Source organism: Lichenostomus cassidix, chromosome 13, assembly GCF_008360975.1.
Source record: "Lichenostomus cassidix isolate B80296 chromosome 13, HeHo_3.0, whole genome shotgun sequence".
Taxonomy (NCBI): Eukaryota; Metazoa; Chordata; class Aves; order Passeriformes; family Meliphagidae; genus Lichenostomus; species Lichenostomus cassidix.
The window spans coordinates 17,274,991-17,289,765 of record NC_139494.1 but is presented as its reverse complement, the minus strand read 5'-3'; the positions used below and the strand labels follow the sequence as shown (position 1 = coordinate 17,289,765).

The window sequence follows — 14,775 nt, the reverse complement described above, 5'->3', positions numbered from 1 at the left end:
TGGAAAGAACTAAAAGCTTTGGTGTGTTTTTAGTGAGATCATATTAGAAGAAACCAGCAGATTTCTTGCCCTTTGGTCTGGGATTGCTCAGAGAGGAACTCAAATGTGGAGAAAAATGGGATCCTGCAGTGAGGAAGGATTTCCAGCTGCCAGGTCCAGGATGGAAATGCTCTCCTTAGCTGCAGCACTGAGTTGGGTGGGAATGACTCAGTGCTGTGGGCGCTGCCTGCTCCCAAATCCAGCTCTTGGCTGGAGCTGCTCCCTCTCTCAGCTGTGCTGGGGAGAGCTGGACACGATCTGGACCCCATTGGCTGGTTCTGTGCTCGTTATTAACTCAGGCTGACGGCAAGAAATCCTTAAATACCTCTTGATTCTCCCCCATCTTGCTGAGCAGAGCCAGTTGGGAGTGAATTCCATGATTAAAGCCACGATCCTGGGCTGAGATGAGCTTTAGGCTGAAGATATCGGTTAGTAATCCCTAAATTGAGAAGTAATTGGTGATGCAAAAATAGCATTTCTGTGCAGCTGATACACTGTGGCTGATTATTCCCAGAGCTCTGGATCCCAGTCAGGGCCAGGAGGAGCAGAGGAGGTAAAATCAAAGTCATTTTGAGTCAGAGGCAAGGGGAGAATCACTGAGCTCTCTCATTCCCAATGTCCATCCTCCCTGGAGTGTCCTTGAAGCTCCTGGAGGTGTCCAGGGAATTCCTGGAGGTGGCACTGAGTGCCCTGGGCTGGGGACAAGGTGGGCATTGGGCACAGTTTGGATTTGGTGGCCTTGGAGCTCCTTTCCAACCTCAGCAATCCTGGGATTTGGTGAGTAAAGGCTTCCCACACATCTCTAATAGAAAATCCTTTTCCCAAACACTCCTCAGCTCCATCACATCTCTCTGTTCCTCTGTCAGCTCCTTCCTCAGCTCTCACTCTGCCCTGGGCTGGAAGTGCAGGTGGAAATTTCTGCCTTCATTTTTACTTCACTGTGGTAAAAGTTCTAATTTCTTTCTGTGCATCAGAGCCTGCAAGAGGAGCAGCTCACCCTGCATGGCTGAAGTGAAGGATTTGGGGAATTTGCTGTAACTGTTCTGCTGAGAGAGCTTCTCCTTTTCTTTTTTTTTCTCATTGCCAAGACTAAAACCTGCAGATATTTGCAGTGCTGAAAGGACTGCAGGACACACGTGGCAGAGTCATTTCCCCCTCAGGATTGCTCAGTTTGGAGCTGTTTGTGAGTGTGACCTGCTGGTCCTGCTGGGCTGCAGCCACAGCTCCCCTGGCATCCTCAGCTCTGCCTGTGCAGCTCTGGCACTTGCAGAATTTTTTTTATTTTCAGGATTTTTTTCAGAAATTTGACACTTCTAGTGAAACCAAGCCAAGCTGTTCTGCAGCCCCAATCCCAACCAAAGCCCTGTGGGTATTTTCACAGAGGAGGAGGAGCACAGGACTGAAGGAACTCTGGCTGGATTTTCCCCTAAATTTCAATTATGGCCTTTTTTCCCTCACTGTCCTGGTGTCAAGAGTAAAGCTAAATGATTTTTTTTTAAAAATAAATCCCTGCAAAACCAGGTCATTGCCAAACCCATCCCAGTGATGAACCAGCAGCACCTTCCACCACAAACACCAACCATTTTTGTCCTTCCAGCTGGCAGGAATTTTCTACCTCAGCGTTCCAATTCCTGCCCAGGGTCCTTTGGAATCCTAAAGGAAAAGGATGTGAAGCTTTATCAGTGACTCTGACGTGGAAGAAGTATTTAAAGAAGTCAGACACCATGGCCAGGAAGCCACTTGTTCTTCTCATGCACAATTTTTCTCCTACTGAGCAACATTTCTGTTTGTTCCAAGCAGGATTTGTCTGTTTACAGTAAATACCTGTCACATAGCAACAGAAATATTACTAAATAATAATACATAGAATGTTAAGCTCCTTGCTCTAGAAGCTTTTTTAATGAAAAAACCACATGTTCCTGATAAAAAATAATAAATAATGTCAGCTTCTCTTTGTACATTAAAAATATCTGTACATGGTTACACGATATAACAAAGAACAATTTCCTTTTCCAGGCTCAGGGTGGCATCTCTGGGGTAGATCTTCATCCAGAAAGGCTCGAGGCTCACGGTCTTGATCCTGCATGAAAATCTTTCTCCCAAATGGGTGGAGGTGAGAGCCTTGCCCACCCTTTCCATGCAAAGGGGGAAGCAGCTCACGAGGAATGTGGCAACATCTACATGCAGGAAGCAGCTGAGGACTGAGATCTTTGCAAAAAGTGAGACTGGGAAGTCTGGGAAACTCCTCACCTCGACTGGAAGAGACCAGGAACAAATAGAAAAATAAAGGTGGCAAATGTGAGTAGAAGTCTCTCTCCCAAGTGGAGCTAAAAGGGGTTTGATGGGTTTTTTTCCACGATGGCACTTAGTGATCCATTGCAGCCTGACTGTCCTGGCTGAGGTTTTGCTGCCTCAGAATGGCCAGAGTTTGCTCAGGGAGGGATGAGGAGAGCTCTGAGCTCCAGGGACATCCCATTCCCTGGGAATGGCAGGAATGGCCATGGATCCCAGCTGGGATTCCCTGCAGCTCCCACTGCACACCCTTGGAATGTTCCAGCAGACAGCAAAAGCACTTCCAGAGCTCTGCAGGGCTGGGGGAGCAGCTGGTGCTGAGCTGGGCTGGGCTGGAACCAAAGGGCAGCAAACATTTCCTCCTGTTTGCCTGGAGAAATCTCGGAGCTGTTCCTCCCCTGGCAGCGTCCAGGCTCAGGCAGGGCTGGAGCTGAGCTCAGTCCCATCCCATGGGCTTCAGCCACACCTTGTGAGCTCCAGGAGTGCAGGACAGAGGGCTGAGCTGGGCAGGAGCAGCAGAGTCCCTGCATGGGCTGACCTAGCAATCACCCATTCCTGCAGCAGGGCTCTGGCAGGGACAGGAATCCTCACCTTCCCCATGCTCCACAGCTGGACATTCCCAGGAATTCCGTGCAGGAGGCACCATGACAATGCAGAGGGATGATTTTTCAAGTCCTGCTGCCCATGAATCCTTGGGAAATCCTAAAGCCTCTGTTTTTCCAGCTGGACTGTTCCTCCTCCAGGCCCAGGACTAGAAACAGGACTCCTGGGATTCAGGGTCAGTGTGGATGGGAAGCTTCTCCTGTTCCTGGTGGTGCCCATTGTGTAAAACTGTGTACCTGGCAGGGGAACACAAAGGTGTGTCAGTGCCAAACTCACAGAAAATAAGGTCTTGAAAACCCCAAAGTAGAGTTAAGAGAGTGATTCTTCCAAATATCCAAATCCCACAAACCATCCTCTGAGTAGGTCCAGAAGTAGGAAGATGCAAAATTAACTGTAAAAGCATATTTTTCCCTCATCTAAATCCATACCAGGGAATTCAGGCCTCTGTTAAGCCTTTTCTCCCCAATATTTAGAGATGTGGATAAATTATTTCTCTCAGTAATAAACACCCAAGCCATACGTGAAATATCTGCATCACAATCCCGATTAAAAAGGAAAAACCCTAAGAAAATAGAAGAATTTCAGTTCTCTGCTGGTAGCACAGTGAAGCACTGCCAGCCTCAGGATTTGTTTGAAAAGGCCAGGAACTCTGTCTACATATTCAAAACTGCCACTGTGCCATCACTTTATTTGGTGTCATCACTCTGAAAGCATCTCTCCCTCAGTCACTGAATTTTCTTGGGATTTGGGCTCCTCATTGAGGTGAAATGCCTGGAGCAGATGATATGAACATCCTACAAATGATGTCTCTGTCAGTTCCAGGAGTTCAGGCACAATCCCAAACTGAAATCCAGGGAATCAGCTGCACTGCCTGTCTTTGGGCTGGAGGATGTCCCCAGGAATTTCCCAGACTGGATGCTGATTTCCAGCATGGTCAGACCACTGGATATGCAGATATTTCCCTCAAACATCCCTCAGAACTGCAGCACTTTAAACAAGGACCAGGAATTTCCCAAACGTGCTGCTAACGAGTCACAGAGTGGATGTCAGAGATGACAAAAGACATTTTGCACCTCACACTGAACAAACCCCAACGACATGACCACGGAGGGATAACAGAGCTGGAACTGGATGGAGCAAGTCAGACAGGGACACTGAGGGACACAATCCACCTGGGACACCTCGGGAATGCCACAGCTCTGGGACACAGAGATGGGAGAGCTCAGCTCCATCCCTGGGGATGCAGGAGCAGCTCTGGTCAGCACGATGGACAGGGAGTGGAACATCCAAGGAACCAAACCTTCCTCGGTGTTGTGCAGCATCCCCGAGTGGAGCAAGAGCAGCAAGAGCAGCAGTGCCAGCTGAGAGGTCATTGAGCTAAGGAGGAGTCACTGGGGTGTCCTGGGTGGCACCAAGGTCTGCCTGGAGCCTCTGGCAGGGAGCTCAGCACTTCCAGCTGTTTACCCTGCGGGGAGAGAGCACGGCTAGGACAGCAGGGAGGAGCAGTGCTGACCCTGGGGTGACAGCTTGTGGCTCACACATCAGCCCTGAAAAGAGTCCCAACATCTCCAGGAATCCTCTGCTCCCAGATTTGTGTTCCCAGGGTTGGTATGGTTTTTTTTTTTCTTTCACACCCTGCAGGTGCTGCTTTTATCAGGGGAGTGATCTCCCCACTGTGATATTGGCAATTTTGGGAGTGAACACTCACTGCCTGTGGCTCCATTTTCTGCCTTTCCAGTGGCTGAATCCCAACTCCAAATGGAAAACTTAAAAACACATTTCTTCCTTCATGGACAACTAGAAACCCTCCCAGGAACCATTCTACCTGAAATAAGATTTCCAAGGAAAACTCAAGTAGGTGATGATTGCTCCCATTACATCATAAAATCTTTTATTATTTGCAGGAACACCCAGGAAAGGTTTGTTGGGACCAGAGGAAAGCAAGATGTAATTATGTAAAATGTGATGAACTCAGAAGATTTGCATTTGGCTTGAGCAGAATCCCATTTTTAATAGTTTGGTTTTTTTACCATTTTTATCCTCAACCACCTAAACCAGTGGAATGTAGAAGAGGTTTTGAGGTAAAAGTTGTCTGGAGCCCCATTTTAAATGGAATGAAGGATTTAAACTTTGCTGTGATGTGACAGTTGTGTTGCTCCACCATTCACCTTGCCCTGCATTTGGCTTTCTCTCCCAGCTGCAAAGTGATTTCCCCTCTGGAACATTTTCAGCACCACAGCTGGAACTTCACCCTCCATGTGTCCATTGCTCGAAGCTCTGCTGCTTTCAGATGGACTTGTAAGAGCAAAAAGCTGCTCTCAGACTGGGGTTGTGGTGAACAATGCCTTGGCTGAGGTTATTGGGATGAACAATCCCTCTGACATCAGCCTGGCACCATCTGCTCAGCTCCAGAGCCACAAACTCGGGATTGCAGAACAAAAAGTTCATAAAACACCATAAAAGTGAGGGGAGGAGAGAGCAGCTTAAAATGATTTTTGAATTATTTTTATTTTTATAAAATGATTTTTTAAATGAATTTTAAAATGATTTTGCTCATCCCAGGCAGTGATGGATCTGCTCTGCTCATTTCCTGGGTCAGCAACAGGTGGAAAATGGTCTTTTTTAAATTCTGTGTTTTCTGGCAGCCACAACCCCCCAGGAATCAATTCCAGGAATAAAATCAGAGAGTGTTTGCCAGGAAATTGCCCTCCTGTTGTCTCCCTGAAAAGGTGCTTCTGGCATTTTTGGAAAATTGGGAAACAGAGGATTGAGAGGAGTGTGACATGAAATCCGAGAATCTCTGGAATTCACTATTTTAATCTGTGATATTTTTCCACTTTGAAAGAGCAAAATCTTTCAATCTGAGCTCCACCAAATGTCAGAACGAAATGGGAACGAAATGCATTGTTCCTTTTCCATCTTCTGCTTAAAAAAAAAAGAATGCACAGAGGCCAAATTAAACGGAGTTTCACAAAACATTTGCTTTTAGTGCAGCTGCATATGAAATTTGCAGAAATGGGAGCAGAATTATCCCTCTCAGCATTCCCAGGTTCACAGACTCCATCAAATTCAAAGCTTCCCAGTAACCTCTGGGATGAATTTTTCTGTTCTCACCAAACTCTGCACTTGGCCATCAGCAGGAAACCATCAGAGCAAGGTAAGAATAAATTCAATTATCCCATTATGGCCCAATAGCAAAACCCCAGATCTTGGGAAAATGTCTGGATTGCTAAATTATTTACATGGCTCTGACAGCAATGTTGATTTTCAAGTCCTTTGTAGTCAAATGGAAACACAAATCTCTCTCTGTCTCCTGACAAGTGTTTATTTTTCTCACTCCTGAGCAGTTAAGCTGAATCTCTTCATTATCTTTAAATCAAATAATGCTGCTCAGACCTGGGGAGCTGAACTCAGCCCTCAGCATTCTTTACAAAATTTCAGAGGTTTTGTAAAACATCTGCCTCCAGCCCACCTCAGCCTGCCTTCAGTGTGTTTTGTAAGATTTCTACAGAAATACAGATTTCAAATTCGCAGTTCTCAAGTAATCAAAGCCCCTGAAGGTGAGAAATATGATAAGAAAAGGAAAAAAGATTTTTTTTTTGTCTCTGACAAGTGACAAGAAACAAAGAAAGCATCTCCCAGCATGTTTGTCTCTCCTTTCTTTTTCCACTGTTCCATCATCCTTCTTTTTTCTTTTTTTTTTTTTTTCTGGCAAGCCAGGACTAAACCCCTCCAGTCCATTTATTTATTTTATTGCAGGAGATGTGGCTCTTTTCCAAGGAGGATGTTTAAAAGTGCAGGTGATAATAACCTGAGATGGGATTTTGGAATGAGATGTCCAAACCCTTCAGCCTCTTGTTTCCTTTTAGTTTTCTCCTGCTGAATTTGACTCAGATTTTGTTTCCCTGGGACTGCAGGTGCTCATTTCCTTTTTTACCCTCTTTATTGCCAGACTTTATTAATGAATTTCCCTGTGATCCTTTCCAACCTCCATCACCTCCATTGCTGAATTAATAATTTTTCCCTTTTCCCACTCCCCTTATGCTGCTGCCTTCCAGCTGCTTCATTGGATAATATTTATCATTTTCCCTATTTTCCCACTGCAGGATATTCTGCTCAGCTTTAGCTAAAAACCTTGGGATTTGGGTGTGATGAACACGAATTGGTGATGGAAAACAAAGGATTCCAGCAGCCCAGAGGATGGGGATGACCCAGAGCTGCTGATCTCCCATTACAGATTTGTGATGTGCTGATGTTGGGGAAGTCGATGTTCCCACAGCAGAAACAGCAATTTGGGCACCAAAGGATGGAAATGAAGCAAATTTAAAAATCAACCAGGAGCTCCTTGTTTGCAGTGAGTGAAATCCATTTGCTAATTACAAACCAAGTAAACAAGTCAGCAAATGTGAGGCCACTGGGGTGATGGTGGGGAGAGGAGCCTTTTCCCCCTTTTTCTCCCATTAACTCCCTATTTCCATTTCTCTCTCGTTAATGTTAAGCTTGGCACTCCACTAGGGGCTCTAATTAGCTACAAATTTTGGCCTGCAGTTCGTTATTTGTGCCATAATTAATGCAGCAGCCATAAAAAGCCCCAAATCTGCTAATGAGGAGAGCACTGGGAAGTGCTCAGACACATCAGGGACACTGAAGAGCCCAGCAGGAGCAGCTCCCAACCACCCCTGGCTGCTGGGGTTAAGGGAAGTGTTTCAATTAATGAAACACAAGCAGGATCAATTAATAATATCCAAATGGAAGATAAGGATGGGTTTTTTAGGTTTTTTTAATAGAGGGCTCACCGCTGGTGGTGTTAAATCTTTTATCTGCTGGGAAAAAATCAACGTTTGTAAAGCTGTGGAATGGAACTGAGGCAAAATCCACTGGGAGTTGTTTCCTCCTGCAGTGGGGTTTGTCAGGTTTCAAACATGTGCCACAGTGGTTAGAATCCCAGAATTAGTGGGGTTAGAAAAGCCCTGCAGGACCATCCAGTCCAAGATCCCCACCTTGTCCCCAGCCCAGGGCACTCAGTGTCACCTCCAGGAATTCCCTGGACAGCAGTAGATTTAGCATGGACAAAAGGCAGGAAGGATTTGTTCCCTGGGGAGCAGAATTGACCTCCAAGGACTCCAACCCTCCCTGGGCAGCTCCTGCCAAATTTACCACCCCTCTCCATGTGGAATGGATGGTTTATCTCCAGCGAAATATCCAACGGAAAATGGAATTCCAGCTGCTTGAAGTCACCAAAAAACTCCCCATCCTTTCCCGCTCTGTGTGTGAACAGCAGAGATTTTTTTATTATTTGTGTCAAACGCAGATTTTTCTCCCCATCACCACGTGTTGGTAACAAAAGTCTGGCATGTGCACATTGCTGGTGGCACTGCTTCCTGAGGAGCAAATGCCACCAACTCCCTCGTGGCAGCTGGGGATCTCACGTGTCCCTCCCACCGAAATTCTGCTCCCCAGGGAACACATCCAGCCCTTCCTGCCTTTTGTCCATGCTAAACCTTCAGCTTTGTGTCCTGGCAGCTTCTGCACAGCCTCCAAGTGCTGTGCTCATCTTCAGGTGCCTAATTCAAGGGCTGAAAATTATATTTTATTGTAATGGAGTTATGTCATAAAAATTAAACAATGAAGTGCCAGTAAAATAACAGTTAATTTAAAACTGGTTAAATTAAATAACAAATTTTTAAAAAAAAATTAATAATAAAGATCCTTGTAGTGCTTTTAGCATCTCAACCAGTACCTGTTGTAGTTAAGTTGTAGTAAGTCTCACTAATTTCAGTGAAAGTTTATTTGGTGCCTCAGCTCTCCATCCTGCTCAGAGCAAACACCATGTTCTGTTCAGTGGGAGTTTCTTCCCCCTTGTCCTTCTTTATCCAGATTTTCCAATTAATATTTCTATGATTTGACGAAAGGAACACATTCCTGGCTTTGGGCTTTCTCTCTTACAGCCCACTGGGTGTGAATTCTTTCAACTCCAGCCGTGCTGTTGTGAACAATACTAATTAATGGTGAGCAATATTAATTAATGGTGAGCTGTGCTCCCCACTCCTCATCCTCAGTGAGCCTTTTCTCAGGATGAAATGTCACAGCACAGATGGGGACATTGGCAGTGGGTGCTTAACTGGAGTGAAATATCCAGATTCTCCCCCAAAACCCTTGGTTTGATCAGTAAATTTTGGGATTTCAGCCCCACCCCGTGCTCCCCAACCTCCTCTGTCCCCCTGCATTCCCCCCCAGCAAAATTCCTTCCTTCCCTCCCTTTCCTGGCTGTTTCTCCCCATTTTCAGCTTGGCTCCAAGATTCCAAGCCAAGCACATATTGCCTGAGGCTGTGTTCCTTCCCCTGTTCTCAGGAAGGATGATGCTCCCCTTGCTCATCCCCTTCCCTGCCAAGAGCTCTCCCAGCAGGGTCACATCATCCTCAGCACTGTGCTGGGGGAACAGAGCTGCTGCTTCCTCCTGCTCTGATTCACAGGCTGCAAAGTCCCCAATTTCTGTCACTCTGTCCCCAAACATCCTGTGCTGGTGCTGTTATCTCACCTCAGCCTCTCCAGGAGCTCCTGGAGGAGACATTTGCCCATGAGAGATGGCAGGTTCTGCTCCCCCTGGGATTTCAGGGACTCTCGGGGATTTCTGAGACCCTCTGGGATTTCAGGGACCCTCAGGGACCCTCTGGACTTCCCTGTGAATAAAACCTTTTCTTCCTCTGAGCATCCCAATGAACAGAGCCTCAAATCTCCTGAAGAGGCCCAAAAGAAAAAGGTCAAACTCAGCCTTTGAATGCACCATGTCCAAGGGGCAGGAGAGGCAGAAATCTGAATATTTGCACAGCTCATTGAGGGGGAACCCAGGGAATGAGGGGTCATAATCAAGCAGGTATTTATTTATTCTCTGCGGGGTTGGTTTGTTTTTTTTTTTTTTCTCAGAGTAAAAACAGCTCTCAGCTACTCCTCTTGAGATCATTCCTTAGAGAAGGATCCCTTAGAGAATCCTTAGATTCTTAGGGAAATTCCCTGGGGACTGGGACATGACATGAAGAGTTCCACTGATCAATGAATTGATTTTGACCACAGGAGGTAACCAAGGACACTCACGGGGACTGTGATGGAACACCTTTATTTCCACATCCCCTCTGTTAACATGAGGTTATTCCTGCTATTTGCTGCTTTCTCCTGTGCAGCTCTGGGTGTCTCTCAGGGCCACCTGTGACACCCAACCTGTCCCTTGCTTCATCCACCTCCCAATTGCCATGGAATGTGAAGTGCAGAGCAAACAAATCAGAAGGTTGTGCCACCCCTGGGCTGCCCCTGGGTCTCTCTATTTCCTGCTGCAGAGGAGATGACACAGCCCATCAATCTCTGCCCCAGTCCCTGCTCTGGTCAATAAAAACTGCTCAGATTGATGTTTGTTCCTTCTCGAGGCAGAGCAAAGCAGTGATACATGTGGCAAATGGGACAGAAAATTGCTTTTCAGCCATCAAGTTTCTGCTGTAGCTGACATCAGTTTGGGCTCTCCTACAACCATCCCTGGCTCACAAAATAAACTCAATTTTGTACCACAAGTCTTTGTTTAGTTGAGGCAACCAAGGATGTGTTTTGCCCAATAAATTAGCAAATGGCTTCAAACTGAGAGGAGGTTTGGATATTGGGAAGGAATTGTTCCCTGGGAGGGTGGGGAGGGGCTGGGATGGAATTCCCAGAGAAGCTGTGGCTGCCCCTGGATCCATGGAAATGTCCAAGGAAAGGATGGATGGAACTTGGAGCAGCCTGGGATGGTTGGAATTGGGTGATGTTTAAGGCCTCTTCCCACACAGGCCATTCTGTAATTCCATAATTCTAAGAAATGAAGATCACACTGCTCTGGCTGCTGCCTCGGAGAGGAAGTGAAGGAAATCCTGTATTTTTTTGGCTTTATCTGTGCTACCCAGCCTCCAGAAATCCAGGTCTTCACTCCCCCCAGTTGCACAGGGATGCCTTTTCTTGGCCAGGAGGATGGGAGTTTTCCAGGGGCTAAACAAAGGTTTGTTTCCTGTGAACAAACCTGGCTGGGGAAGCTCCTGCTGAAAAAACAATATTTCTGTTCTTCATGGACACAGCATCTCAGCCCTTCGGGAGCCAGGTCTGAATTGCTCCCTTTCATCCTCTCCAGCTGTAAACCACGTTGCTTAATTAATCTTAATGAAGTGTTGTGGGCATCTCTGGAGCTCAGTGCTCTGTTTAATTCCACTAACAGACTGTGTAATGCTCTCTGCTCCATGGGATGGTTTGCATGAGAGTTTAATCCAGAAGCTGAAGGAATTAATTTGTCCTTAGAAGGTCTCCAGAGGGGTGGCCAAGTCAACTTTGAGGTTGTCACAGATGCCAGGATGCTTCAGTGACCAGAATTATCCCTGATATTGCACACCTCGAGCCAGAAACACATTTCTCTTTGCTGGGAATCAGATTCTCTTTGCTGGGATGGCAAAATATGGAGCACTGCAGGAAAACTCTTGGAGCAAAGAGAAAGGGAGCAAAGAACTGTCCTGTGCCCCTGCAGCTCCTGGGGCTCCTGGGTCTGCTTGGCAGCTCCACTTGGGATGATTTTGTCACCAGGATCTTCTCTCCAGCTGTTGTTCCTTCAGCAATACAACTGCAGTGCAGCACAGGGAGTTCCACAACCCCAAAAATGGTCTGGGTAGGGTGAGCACTTTGTCCCCATTCATCCCCCCAGACACACCCAGTCAAACTCCCTGGAAAAGCACAATCCTTCCCAAAAACAACATGCAGAGCCTGCCTGGTTTGCTCCCAGCATTTCCATGAATTTTCTGCTCCTTCCTGGCCTGAGCAGGGAGGTTTGGATGCATCAGGAATCTCTCCATGTGGGATTTCTGGGATAGAAGAGTGTGGTGATCCTTGGAGACTCCAAACTACCAAGGGAAACGTCCATCCATCCTTCAGGAATCAGCTTCATCCCAACGGTGGGAATTCCAGCTGGAACAGGAATTCCTCCCAGGCACAGCTGCTGGCAGTCCAGTGCTTATGGCAGAACCATTCCAAGAGCTATGACAATGAGACTGTTGATAGCTCTGGAAATGGCGCTGCCATCGGCACCACTGGTGACTCCTCCCTGCTCCTGCTGTGCTCCAGGAATGGAAGGATGAGGATGGAGGAGCAGCTTTGGCTCAGAAATCCCTGGAATCTGGAGGAAGAGGTCCCAGTGAGGGTTTCTGGAGAAGCCTTTGGAGGTGCTGGCTGCAGTCTGCTGTGCCCAAGGAATACAGAGCACACACACCCATGCCTGTTTGCTCTTTCACCCTGAGGTTCAACAGGAAAAAAACAGAAAATCTCTCTTTCCTGGTTCCCCCATGGCAGGTTTTCTCTCCTTCCCTTGGGATTCAAGCCAGAAATGCTGCACAGCCCTGGAGTTTGTTTCTCCTGGAGAAAAGCACGTGGAATTCCCAGGGCACGATGCACACACTGCACCTCCCACCAACTGCCACAAATCCTCTTCCCAGTGAATCCTGGAGTGCTGCTGGTGATGAAGCCCTGATCACCCTTACTGCCCTTTCCAGCAGGCTGGGTGATTCCATTGCTTCTTTGAGAGCATTCCTCAAAACTGATGGATCTATCCTTTGGAAAATTGTCCAGCCCCTAATTTCTGCTGCTGAAACCTCTTTCCAAGACATCTCCTGTACAACCACAGCTGTAATCCCCACCAGGGTTTATCCTTATCACACCAAGGAGCTGTTAATGGAGGAAAAAAGACCAAAAGGAGATTTTCCTTCTCCTTCCAGGGAGTCTCCAGGGATGGTTGTGGGGAAAGGTTTGAGTTACAAGCTGCAAACACTTTTTCTGATGCCTGAAGCGTTTCAATCAGCTAAGTTCCTGTGACAGGCACTGACAACTTCCCTCTCAGTGCTTTTAAGCCTCAACAAAAAATCCCAGCACGATGTCCAATAACTTCCCTGCAGCCTCACCGAGGATCTCATCAATAACAACTCTGACAAAATCAACTGGGGCCATAAACAAGGACAAGGAGAGAAGCAGAAGAACAAGCAGCAGTTTTATCACCCCAGTTCTGTCTCTAGACCAGGGAAAACCAGCCCAGAGCATGGAAGGGACTGCCCAGGGCAGGTTTTTCCAGTGCATTCTGATTTTTTTGTCCTTGCTCGTTGTCATTTCTGACTCTGAGCGACTTTTGCTGCTGTTCTGACCTTGAGAAAAGCATTTGTCCCTTTGACCAGGGAGGTGTAAAATCCTACCAGACCAGATGGGTTAGGTTTTGTAGCTGTTTAGCATAGGTATGATGGAAAATCCAGATTTTCCTCTCAGTGCCCAGCAGAACAAGGGGAGAGGTGTTATGTCCAAGGGTCACAGGGCTGTTCAGCTCAGATTGTTCCAGGCAGAGGTGACAAGTTCCCTGGAGAGCCGAGAGAGCAGCACAGCCAGCTGGGGCTGCAGAGCACACTGGCAGCTTCTCTCCAGTGGAGCTTTTTGGGAAAACTGCAGCCAAGATGGATCACAATACAGGGATGGACAGAGGGATGGGAGCAGACAGGAGCACTGACATGAGGATATTCACAAACACCTGACACAAGGGACTGAAGGAACAACAGCCACAGACAGCTGAAATTTGATCTCTGCTCAGGGTGAAGCCTCTTAGATCCCCAAATCCTGAAGTGTTTCAGGTTGGACAGGGCTTGGAGCACCCTGGGATGGTGGGAGGTGTCCCTGCCATGGCTGGGTGGAATGGGTGAGCTTTAAGGTCCTTCCCAACCCAGACCATTCTATAATTCCGTAATTCTCGGAGAGGAAGTGAAGGAAATTTTGTGCAGCCTGAGCAGAGCTCTGCCTCCCTGTGCTGAGCCCTCCCAGGGAACCTGGCTGGGGAAACTTCCAGATGGAGGCAACAGAAATTGCCTTCAACTCTGCTGGCTGCAAGCAACTGCTGAAATCTGCTGCCTCCCTGCAATCTGTGTCCCTAGGAGGAACAAACAAAAGCACTGAAGGGGAAAAGGAGAGGGAACCCCCTGCCTGCCATAAAGCTGTTGGGATAATTGGGGTTTTTTTGGGAACTGTGCAGTCTGATCAGGATTTGGGGATGCAGGAGAAGGGATGGGCACATTGGGATGCATTCCCTGTGTCCTATCAGGCCTTGGGGTCTATCATCCCAGTTCCCAGACAGTGAGGCTGTCACTGTGACCACCAGGATTTTCTCAATCCTGGGATGAGTCCTGCTCCTCTTCCCTGCCCTTTTTCCAGACACATCTTGAGCAGGAAGCCAATTCCACAGTTACTCCATCTCGCTGGAGCTGTGTGTCTGCAATTCCTGGTCCCTGGAGAATTCCTGGGGTGGCAGAAACCCAGCAGGGACCTCAGAGGGAAGGGGAACCCCAGAGCTGCCAGGTTTCACTGACTGCAGACAGGTCTAACCTGGCCTGGGACACTTCCAGGGATCCAGGGGCAGCCACAGCTTCTTTAGGAACCTCACAGGGAAGGTTTCCCCTAATATTTAACCCCACTTTCTATATCCTGCTTTTCTTCTGTCCACTGAGGAGACCCTGCAGTGCTGCACCACTGTCCTTGGCGTGAGAACAGCCACCCCAAAGGACAGAATCCCTGTCATCCACAGCATCCTGCAGCCAGGAACCAATTCCCAATGTCCTGGGAGACATCCCCATTCCCCTGGGGCTGCTGCCTCCACCACACCTATGTTCAGCTATGAATAAAGGAAGGTTTAAACTGGGCTGCAATAACCAGAGGACAGACAGACAGGGCAGTAATAAAAGAGGGACTTACAGAGCATGGTCATGGTTAGACAGGAGCTGGTCTGCTGCACAGGAGCAGGAGGAGCTTGGAGACAG

At 47.5% G+C, this 14,775-nt stretch overlaps 1 protein-coding gene across 3 annotated transcripts in view; it reads right to left on the bottom strand.

Annotated features, from left to right (window-relative positions):
* Window positions 1-1,910: 1,910 nt before the first annotated feature.
* The window catches only part of HTR4 (5-hydroxytryptamine receptor 4), a 62,622-nt gene continuing 49,757 nt past the window's right edge, over window positions 1,911-14,775 (bottom strand). For 2 of the 3 annotated variants that reach the window (XM_085074050.1, XM_085074051.1), the window contains exon 7: window positions 1,911-3,170. In XM_085074050.1, the coding sequence (XP_084930176.1) occupies window positions 3,083-3,170 (88 nt within the window). In that variant the 3' untranslated portion in view covers window positions 1,911-3,082. Of the gene's footprint in view, window positions 3,171-4,234; window positions 4,400-14,775 lie in introns of all 3 variants that reach the window. The other variant, XR_014854954.1, reaches the window with a different exon arrangement.